Raw genomic sequence first — 10964 nt, forward strand, 5'->3', positions numbered from 1 at the left:
TGACAGCTCTTTTCTCTCTTCCCATCACTAGTGCTTCAAAGTGTTTCATACCAACACATCCGAAGCACTTCATTTGTTCTCTGTGAAAAATGCCAATCACTTGTTTTTAAAATTTAAAAAAATTAATAGTAATAAAATGGTTATAAAAATAGTAATATAATTAAATTAATAAAAAATTGAACAATTGGGATTAGGACAATATGAGACAATAAAAACAAAGAGTTACAGACAGTCCAGGTGCCACTTGCTGGGCAAAATAAGCCCGAAAAAGGACCCACGTTAACAGAGGATTAACCCTTAAAAGCAATAGCCCGTTGCATATTCATACACATCATACATGATGCATAAATTCCATTCAAACAAAGGATTCTGTCTGGTCAGTGTCAGCTTTTTCCTCTTAATCCTGACGGCATCTTCAGGGCTGAGCAAGGCGGGAAGAACTCGATAAGAGAGCAATAAATTCTTTTTCTCTGAAAGATTAAAGTGTCCTGCGGCTGCTATCTTGGTGTGAGTCCTCTCTTAAAAGAAGTGTCTTACATAGCATAGTTTCTATCTTAACATTATGTTATAACCTAAAACTATATTTAACACACTACTTAAGAAAATTAACATAGCATTACTTTCTAACATAACACATATAATATTCATTTTCATATTTGCGAAAAGCCAATCATAAAATACGCATTTTTCACATTCTCTAGATGCATCATGGATGCAAGTTTATACAAATTCTTGCCTTTTTGTCCTGGCCAGCTCATTTTGCCTGCTGTAGAAGGCAAGAGCTGGAAACAGCATCCACCACTGCCTAAGCCGTGCTGTACTGAGCACAGGCCTGAGGCTACATTCGGGGCAGTGTGGGAGTTTGGGATGGGGTGGGAAGTTGTTGGATTTCTTAGGTGTTTATGGCAGAAGCCAGTCATGCTATGCAGAGGATAAGTTCGATGTCTCCGATTTGGTTGTAAAGGGCAGCGGTGTTGGCTTCTGCTCGTCCATGTCATCAGCTTATTAGTAGGAAGGACATGATTCCAACTCCTTCTCAGCCAATGAATAGGACAAATCTGTTGTTTGCGATGATTAGGATGAGTATTGTGATTAGGAAGAATAGTAGGTAGGGGAAAAATTTTGTGATATAGGGGTCTGAAGCTATATATCATGTTGCAAATTGTAGGATAGATCATGATACGAACAGTGCAATAGGGAGGAAGGTAAGGGAGTAGAAGTCTATTTTTAGGCTGACGGAGATTTTGAAGTTTATAATGAATTTTCATTCTCAGAAGGAGGTGAGGCTTTCTGTCCTGGAGTAGATGTAGATTGTTATGGGGATTAAGCTGATTAAGAAGGAGGCTTTGACTGTGTTTGTGATTGTGTTGGGGGTGTTGTTGAGGTTGTTAGACAGAAGTGAAAATAGGATGGGGGTGGAGATGATTAGGATGAGTATTGCGATATACGCCAGGCGGGCAGGCAGGCAGGCTTTTCCCCATCCCCTTGAGGGTGTCGCTGTCCCGGGAGAGGCGGCTGGAGATCCGCAGCTCCCCTTCCCCGGGCACCGCTCGGAGCTGAGGGAGAGCCCTCCCGCTCGGCTCTTCCTGCGGAACTACACATCCCGGCGTGCCCTGGGGCGGAGTGCAGCTCCCAGAGTGCTCTGCGCTGCGTCCGGAGGGGACGGGCCAAGATGGCGGCAGTAGAGGAGGAAGGCTCCGCGGCGGAGCCGGAGCAGGAGCCGGGGCCGGCGGCGGAGGAGCCACGCAGCTTCAAGGACTTGGTGAGACTGAGCCGGAGCCGCTCCTGCCGCCGGTGCTCGCTGCGCTGTCCCGGGGAGCAGCGTCCCGTTGCCCCGCGGAGGAGGCCGGGGAGCTGCGGGCCCGCCCGCGGCGCAGACACGTGTGGCGGGCAGCGGGGCCGGGCCCCGTGAGCTGCGGGCACTCGGCCGTGCCCCGCTGGGCTGGCACTGCTGCTCCCATCGCCGCTATCTTCGAGTTGTCTTAACTTGATATGTTTTTTTTTTTATTTTCTGTGGTCATGGTGAAGAGATAGGTGTGTATGTGAGGAGGAAAGTTCATTGTGTAAACTAGGGTAAAACCGACCGTATTCTTCCTGTGCCAGTCATCTCTAACAGATTTGGAACAAATCCGATGAAATTACTGATGGAAGTGGGCATCACTGTGAGCAGCCTGCCCTTTCAGAGAGTTGCACTGGGGGCCTGGTGGGGTTTGTCTCCGCTAGAAACGAGTTGTCTCTGTTGCAGCATGTATTTAATTTAAGTCAGTGATTTAATCTCGGTCTTTTTGGTGATGTTTGTTCCCCTTTTCTCTTGTCACTAATGTTCAGGGAGTGACAGATGTCCTGTGTGAAGCTTGTGACCAGTTGGGATGGAAGGTGCCAACGAAGATCCAAATTGAGGCTATTCCAGTGGCTCTCCAAGGTGAGCAGTGTATTTCTTTGGTCCTGAGCTGGGGACTGCTCCAGGAACTCTGTGTGAATGAATTTTGCTGAGTGAGAAGGATCAGGGATGAGTGTGTCCCAACTTCTTCATTGCTGAGGATCTGTGTCTAAAAGCAGTTTTCATATTCATTATGTGTCCTTCCCAGGTGGAGCTTGGAATACTAGTTTATCCTATGACCCTGCCTGCAGCCACAGACTTACAAATGAGTACAAACATTGTTCCTTGAGTGTTCACTCCTGTTGTGTAGTTCTGACAATCCATGTTAAATAGAAATCTTACTAATCATTTGAACTGCTAGTCCACATTGATCATTTTGGTCCTGAAATACTCAGGGATACACAGGAAGCTTCCAATCAGTTTTGGACTGTGCTGCTTCTGGTAGAGACCTACAGAGTGTGTGTGTGTGTGACTGAAAGTGAAGATGCCTTGACCGATTCCTTAATATGTGTCATTTGCAACTCTTTGAAATTAGATTTCTGAAGTGAGTAATAACCAGTGACTTTCTGTAAGCATTCTGGAATTACAAAAAAAAGAATACTGAATTCAGCAGAAATTTCTGCCTCTAGATTTTTTTTTTTTGACAAAACCCCCCAAAATGCTCTCAAGGAGGAAAGGAATAACATAGTGACAGAATGGGAACAAACTTCCAGTGTCTTCTCTGTCCTAGTATTTAACTTTTGTCAGACTCTTTTACACATATAAAATTGTCTTGGGAAAAAAAAAAAACACAAACACAAAGGAAAGACTGAGAAATTGTTTCCAGTGTAAGGTGTGTTGACAGCATGTTCCTCTCAGCTGCATGAGTTTAGGAGGTCATAATGGATTCTGTTGATGAATTCCACCCTGTTGCCTGCATTGTTTTGGGGTAAGACTTTCTGTCCTACCCTTCCTACTGAAGGAAATGGTTTAGATTACCCTGTTAATCAATGGCACAATTGTGCCTTATGAAATGTGAGCCTGGTAGTGCTGTTGTCCTGTAGTTTGTGTGACTGAAGTCTCAAACACCACAGTCTGTTTCCTTGTAAGCCACTAAACAGACAACATTTGGACTAGAATAGTGAGGTGGAGTCATTAAACTGTAAACTGGTGTCAGATTTGAGACACTATAAATTACATCTTATTTTGAACCTGAGGTTTGTATGAAACTCTTTATATTAACAGATTTAACTAGAAAACTGACTATTGAGACTGTAATCATTGTACAGATAAATCAGAGCCTAAAAATGCTTCAGAGAGATTCTGAGATTCTTTGGTTTGGCCCTTCATGGTTTTTTTTTCCTTTTGCCTTCTGTGTGTCTGCCTTTATTTCTGTCCTTAGGGAGTTCTTGTGTTTTGTAGCACAGTACTTTAAAGTCTTCTTTCTCTGTTGTGGATGTATAACAGTTTTTTTCCCCCCTTGCTCCTTCTTGCAGGCAGGGATGTCATTGGATTGGCAGAAACTGGCTCTGGGAAAACAGGAGCCTTTGCTTTGCCAATTCTCCAAGCCCTGCTGGAAACACCTCAGCGATTATTTGCTCTTGTGCTCACACCAACGAGGGAGCTGGCCTTTCAAATCTCAGAGCAGTTTGAAGCTCTGGGGTCCTCCATTGGTGTTCAAAGCAGTAAGTGGCTTTTATGGTATTGCACCAGTTTTTCTGAAGGCCAGTTTGTCAGCTTGAGATTGCAAAGATAAAAATAGAGGATTTGTATGAGGGGTTGAAGAAAATGTAAGAAAAGCTTATGCTGCTGGAAGACAGAGATCTGGTATCAGCTTTGAGAAGAAAAGACTGTGTGGTCTTTCCTCATGGAGTGATCTACAGCTCTCCTGCATCCTGTGTCTAAATAGTTAAAGGTGGAAATAGAGGAGAGTGTTCTCAAGAGTTGGTGTGTGTCCAGTGAAATTGCATAGAGCTCCCTCCTATGGTGTAATGTAGTTTAATCTGCTTTTCAGACTGTCTGTATTGATTCTTTAGATAATCTTTCAAAAAAAGCTTTGTGGATATTTTTAGAATTTCTAGATTTTTGCAGTTGTGTTGAACTGAAAGGAATAGATTCTGCCTGTAGCTCTGCAGCTGTGAAAATAAAATACTTGTGGCCAGTAAGGCATTAATTGCATGGCTTAAGAAACCTAGGAAGGTTAGATATGCTAAAATAAAATAAATTCTCATAAAAAGAAGTAACTTTTCATTTGTGCAGAATTGCTGTGGGTGGTGGGCAGTCAGAGTGAACACTGCAGTGCCAGGGGAGGGCTGGTGCTACACTGAGGGATTCACTCCCCTCTCTTTGTCCTGCAGCGGTTATTGTGGGTGGAATTGACACGATGTCTCAGTCTCTGGCCTTAGCCAAGAAACCACATGTTATAATTGGTAAGTTGATGTGCTGGGGATGTGGAGTGTGATTATTATCAAACTGCAGCTAACCGAAGGAAGGAGAGTACATCCTTCATTTGTGTTTTGTCCCAGCTCTGAGTACTGACTTGTTAATGTTTCTAAAGTATCCACCAGTAACTTTGTTGCTACAAGCTCATTCCAAACCATTCCTGCTAGACCTGGAGTGCTTTTGGCTTGTTTTTTCATTCTCCTGAAGTATTTGAAATGCTGCTGTCATCTTTTGCACTAAAGCTTGTCTACTGGGGTTTTTTTGTGTCACTTCTTTTTAGGACATTCTTCAGAGAGTCTGACTCCATTAGTCTTATTTCAAAACACTCTCTGAAGATACCCTATGAAAGAGTTATTCCCACAAAGCAATCTTTACTTTTCCTGGGCAAAGAGTCCCATTTCTGTAATGGACAGCTGTCTTGCCTGTTTGGATCTTTTCCTCTGCTTTCATTCTGAATTTGCTCTTGTTGTGCTGTTGGCAGCAACCCCTGGCCGTCTGGTTGATCATCTGGAGAACACAAAGGGCTTCAATTTACGAGCTCTGAAGTTCCTGGTGATGGATGAGGCTGACCGGATCCTTAACATGGATTTCGAGACCGAGGTGGGGATGTGCTGAAAGATGAGTTTGGAACGTTGGATGGGTCCCTTTGAAATTGCATCATACATGGAAAACACTGAGCTGTCCTGTAGAAATTAGTAGTGAATTGTAACTAAAATCTAATAATTACACACAAATCTGTGGTGGGATTAGAACATAGCAGAGTTCTGCAGAGCACTGCCCAAACAGTAGGAGGCACTCTAAAATCTGCTAGTGTCTCTGGAGTGCCTGACATAGAATGTAGTTAGGGTAGAAAACCATCACAGACACATTCCTGCAGAAACATTGCCTGATATTTGCACTGTTGTTGGACTTTTGGAGTTCACACTTTCTGTCAACAAGATAACAGCCTACACCTTCCCTCTAGAAGAAAAAAAAAATTGTTCCTACTGTATGTTTGCATATGCATTAGTCTTCATGTGGATGATCTTTATATTTGTGGAAGGTTTGTGTCTTGCTTGCTTGTAGTGTCTAGTATTTCCATTTCCTTATTTTTTTACAGGTGGATAAGATATTAAAAGTGATTCCCCGAGATAGGAAGACATTCCTATTTTCTGCCACCATGACCAAGAAGGTGGGAGCACACTAATCTGTTTTAGTTCTCTTTCCATCAGGCTGTCCTTTTGACTAGCCTGTATTAATACAATTTTCTGACAAGATCTCTGTCCAACTAAATTTCATTATCTTACCAGGTTCAAAAACTCCAGCGTGCTGCTCTGAAGAATCCTGTTAAATGTGCTGTTTCTTCCAAGTATCAGACAGTTGAAAAACTACAGCAATACTATATTTTCATCCCCTCCAAATTCAAGGTAATGGCACTTCTGTTTCTTCTCTCTTACTGTCTTTTCTTGCTCCCACAACTGTCCAATATATTTTCATTTTCTGAGTCCTAGACTTAATGTTGCACATGTGATTATCTCTGGGGTTTTTTGAATTCTCCCTTGGTTTCTTTACAGGACAGCTACCTGGTTTATATATTGAATGAACTGGCTGGTAACTCTTTCATGATCTTCTGCAGTACATGTAACAATACTCAGAGGACTGCTCTGCTGCTCCGCAACCTGGGCTTCACTGCCATTCCCCTCCACGGGCAGATGAGTCAGGTATGGGCACGAACCCTCACAACAGAGTGGGCAGAGGGCCTGGGGCTTGGGAAATGGCTGCACCATACTGAGTCATACCTGCCTTGCAGGAGGAGTATTTCACAGCTAGAGGACTGGACTAGAAATTTATAGAAATCTATAGAAATTTAACTAATGTGAATGCTGACACTGGTTCTGTGGTATTTAAGAAAGTAGGGAAGTGAAATTTTTGAGTAGTTTCCTCGCCAGTTCTTTTCTGCCAGTATCTTATCAAGAGCACGTTAACTAGAAACTAGAATGAGTGTTATTCTCTCATTCTCTTTTCTTCCTTTTTCCAGAATAAACGTTTGGGCTCTCTGAACAAGTTCAAGGCAAAGGCACGTTCTGTTCTCCTGGCTACTGATGTTGCAAGCAGAGGTCTGGACATCCCACATGTGGATGTGGTGATAAACTTTGATATTCCTACACACTCTAAGGTAAGCCTGTTTGTGTGCCAGCTGAGAGCTTCTGGTCACTGGGAGCAGATAGAAAAAGAAGGTGGACAAAGGAACAGAGACGTCTTTTCTCTCTTCTGCTGGCTGGAAGCCTAATTCATGATTCTGTACATTGAAACATAGTTCAGCCTCTGCTATTGAGTTGGTATCTCTGTTTGCATGGTCTCATGGCCTGGGTTGTAGAGGTGATCCTGTAAGTGAAGAGGGGAAGTAAGGAATGCTCTGTGCCTTTGCATTTCTGCCCAGACTGTATGTTTTGCCTTTTTACATTCAAGGGCTTTGAAAACAATTTTAACATATTACTAGTTTCATGTAGTCATCTCTGTGTCTGTGATCGAGCTCTGCCTTCATATTTTAAACTGTGTTTAAAAAAAAAAAAAAAAAAAAAGTTCTCTGATGATGATTGGTTAAGAAAGGTGTCCTTAATATGTCTCACCTTCATATTGCTAAAGTACAGGAAAAGGAAAAGAAAGTAAGCTCTCTGTATGGAAAGTATGGGGTTATCTCAGGGATGTGACTGTTTCCCAGCTTAGTTCCAGAAAACATACCATTAACCTGCACTTACAATGATTAAAGATACTGTGCCTTGCAAACAGAAGAAAGCATAGTAGGTCTTTTGAAGACACTCCTTTTGTAAAAGCACAAAAGTAAGAAAAAAACTGTGGGGGTGGCAGCTTGAATGGTGTTATTATGGTCTTTGTGCTCTTCTCTCTCATCTAACTCATAGAACAAATCCTTTCTTACAGTCCTCTCTCTGCAAATCCTCTATGGAGAAGGGAGTATTTTAATTTCCATAATGTAGTATAAAACCTGGAAAACAGCCTTGAACCATATTGACCAAAGATGCTCAATAGACTCTTCTAAATTATTCTCAATCGTCCTCTCTTTCACCATGCTTACCAAGTTCAAGTCTACTTGTCAGAGGGTTTCCCTGGAAGATGCACTATGGAGAGCACTAGATTCCAAGACTGAAAATGCAGGCATGGGTTCACTGTGAATATTAGCTTTCCAAGGAAGTGAGAGTGAAGTCTTGGCAAAGGTCATGTATTGCAACTTTTATCCTGCAGTCTGGAATAATTGGATTTGGTCTTCTCATTTAAAAAGAGAAGAATTCAAGTGTTAAAACTGAATTTGTGCCTCCACTTAGGCCTCTTCTCAAAATCTGATGCTGCACACCCTCCTGAGCAGTTAATGCTAGCAGTGTGTTCTTGACATTCTCTTGTTCTTTCCTAAAGAGAAAATATATAGTCTGATCTGCCATAAGATCTGTTCTGTGTTTGGTGAACATACATTATTGCTTATCAAGAAAATTCTTTCCAGGATTACATTCACCGTGTTGGGAGAACAGCTCGAGCTGGGAGATCTGGCAAATCTATCACCTTTGTCACACAGTAAGTGATAAAATTTAACAGGCTTATTCTTTCCAGCTGTGTTTCAGAGCAGAAAATATCTGACCTTATCCTGAGTGAGAATACAATACTACTTTTCATTTTGAAGTGCCAATTGGTTTTATTTAAAGGGGAGAGAATTCAAAGCCTAGGGTGGGGAGGGAGGAAAGTAGAAAAATTCTGGAAGCAGGCATTCATTGATCAGAACAGTTTATAACTGGACTATACAATATATATATTTTTTAAATATATAATGTAGGTTAAGTAACTTTGAGGGTGTTTTATAAACACTGAACTATTTGTCTAAAAAGAAAATCTTTACCAAATACTTCTGAACAAAGATGAGATGAGCTGGATAAATCAGAGAAGCCATGCCAGAAGGCATCATTTGGGTGCAGCTGAGCTGCTTGTGAGACCATCAGCACAAACTAACAGTATCTGTGGGCTGGAGACAAGGGCTGAAGGCTGTGAGTGGTGACAGCTGAGGCCCTCTCAGTAGGGCTGATTCAGACTGGTGCCCTGTCTTCCCTCAGGTATGATGTAGAGCTGTTCCAGCGCATTGAACACCTGATTGGCAAGAAGCTGCCAGCATTCCCCATGCAAGAGGAAGAAGTTATGATGCTGACAGAGCGTGTGGCTGAGGCCCAGAGGTTTGCTCGAATGGTGGGTGCTGGCTTTTTGACCCTGTCCCCTCTGTTGTATTCTGAATTTCTTCAGACCAAACTCTGGGTCAATGTGTTGATTGCATTGCAGGAGCTGCGGGAGCAGGGAGAGAAGAAGCGATCTCGGAACGATGATGATGACACAGAAGAGGCTATTGGTGTCAGGAATAAGGTGGCAGGAGGGAAAAAGAAGAAAAGGAAAGCCTAGTTTGGTATTTGATCAAACTTTTTTATTTTTCCCTTTATGGCTATCTGAGCTATCAAAAACAGTCAACAAGCCATCTCCAGTGGATTTTTTTTCAGAACTACATATGAAATTTGGCAGTCCCTGCTCATTCACTCTGAAGTGCAGTGTGAGTGCACCTTTTGCACTGCTGCAGCCTGTCCCACTATCCAATCTCTGTGAGTGCATCTGGAGTCAGATCTGTCAGAAGAAGGAGGAAAAAGTTAAAAAGAAGTGACTGAGTTTTCACAGCATAGCTGTGATGCTCTTGCTTTGGAGAACGGATTGAGAACTCAAAATGTATTTTGCCTAATTTTAAAACTACCTGGTTTTCCTTGTCTTGTCACTGACCTGTTCTATTCACTTTGTGTATCAGCTCTGCCAGAAGGTTTTCTTCTTGGGTCAATCCTGGCAATTCAGATGTGACATCAATACCTTAGATTTGTCAGCTGAGGAGCAGTCCAGCACAGAGAGAACAAGCTTCAGCAGGATGAAACATTCACTGCCTGGAATTCCATCCAATACCTGCTAATGATTGACACCATCAAGGATAGGTCTGGGTTTTGGGTGGGGTTTTTGTGGCCGATTCTCGTAGTACTTACAAGTGAACACAAGAGGGAGGTATTTACGTGGGAAAGCAACACAAAGCTGGGAGGTGCAGAATAACAGGTATCCTGGAAAGCTCTTTGTTTCCCTGGGCAGGGAATTTTGTTACTCTTAGGCAGAGTTCCATGCCAGACAAGAAGACTTTTGCAAGAATGAGATAAGTGTACTTGATATAAAACCAGAAGGTTACTGCTAGTTCTCATTGACAATAAAAATTTTCATACAGGATGTTCCTGTTGGTAGGCAGAGTGAGGAGCTCCTGTGTATGTAAATTTACTGAAAACATAATTCCAGTATTCATAAACTGGATTTTGTGCTATATGAAAAACAACGTTCAAAATAGTCCTTTTTGGATCTAAATGGAAAGTAGAAACTATTGCAGTAGTCAAGATGAGCACAGTGGTTATTTCACACTGTTGGCATAAATCTAGTATCTACATGTATGCTGGTCAGAATGCTTTTACACTTTTGTTAGGGGCAGCACGTTCTGCAAAGAAATGCCAGAAAACCTAGGTTTTTCATGAGGGACTGAGATACTCTTTGGAATAAAAACAGTGACAGTGTTCTCACTCTTTATTTATGATGTTGCAGTTTACTTAAATGTCCCAAACATCTTCAAGTCTGGTAGCTCTAAAATGGTCTTGAGTAAGTGGCAGATTGTAAGTGTACAAATCTTGGGTGTGTTCACTGCTAAGAGCCTTTTCTGTAAAGGAGAATGAGTGTTTATCTTCCCTGGGTCCTAGCATGTCACAGACATCTTTTGTGAAAAATCTTTTTTTTAGGATTTTCCCTCTTCTGGGAAGCTGAGGCCCCAGAACGAGAATGTGAACAATGGTTGTCTGCTGCTGTGGAATGCAACAGGTGTACCTGTGATTGGTCCATGTTCCATGTTTACAATTAAGGGCCAGTCAGAGACTGAGCTCTCTCTGGGACAGAATCAGAGAGAGTTCCCTTGTTGATTCTATTCCTAGGCTGTTCTTAGCTTAGCAGCTTCTGAACTTCTCTCTCTATTCCTATTAGTATAGTCTTAATGTAGTATATATCATAACTTAATAAATCAGCCTTCTGATCATGAGATCAAGATTCTCGTCTCTCTCTCCACCCCTGAAGA

The 10964-nt window shown here is 42.2% G+C and overlaps 1 protein-coding gene across 1 annotated transcript; it reads left to right on the plus strand.

The window, feature by feature from the left end:
- The first annotated feature begins 1665 nt into the window (after positions 1 to 1665).
- DDX47 (DEAD-box helicase 47) lies at positions 1666 to 10930 on the plus strand. Its single transcript, XM_059471597.1, has 12 exons — positions 1666 to 1762; positions 2329 to 2422; positions 3856 to 4044; positions 4717 to 4788; positions 5283 to 5401; positions 5901 to 5972; positions 6091 to 6207; positions 6355 to 6501; positions 6819 to 6956; positions 8295 to 8365; positions 8896 to 9025; positions 9116 to 10930. Exons 1-12 carry the CDS (start codon positions 1673 to 1675, stop codon positions 9230 to 9232), a joined length of 1356 nt encoding a protein of 451 aa, XP_059327580.1. The 5' UTR covers positions 1666 to 1672; the 3' UTR covers positions 9233 to 10930.
- The last annotated feature ends 34 nt before the right edge of the window (positions 10931 to 10964 follow it).

The sequence above is a fragment of the Ammospiza nelsoni genome, chromosome 5, assembly GCF_027579445.1.
Source record: "Ammospiza nelsoni isolate bAmmNel1 chromosome 5, bAmmNel1.pri, whole genome shotgun sequence".
In the NCBI taxonomy this organism is placed as follows: domain Eukaryota; kingdom Metazoa; phylum Chordata; class Aves; order Passeriformes; family Passerellidae; genus Ammospiza; species Ammospiza nelsoni.

What these genes read in the sequence shown, in the direction of transcription:
- DDX47 (XM_059471597.1), top strand. Translation starts at nt 1,673, where the DNA reads ATGGCGGCAGTAGAGGAGGAAGGCTCCGCGGCGGAGCCGGAGCAGGAG. An exon ending in CTCCATTGGTGTTCAAAGCA is followed by an intron (nt 4,045 to 4,716) that starts GTAAGTGGCTTT and finishes TTTGTCCTGCAG; the next exon opens with CGGTTATTGTGGGTGGAATT. An exon ending in ACATGGATTTCGAGACCGAG is followed by an intron (nt 5,402 to 5,900) that starts GTGGGGATGTGC and finishes ATTTTTTTACAG; the next exon opens with GTGGATAAGATATTAAAAGT.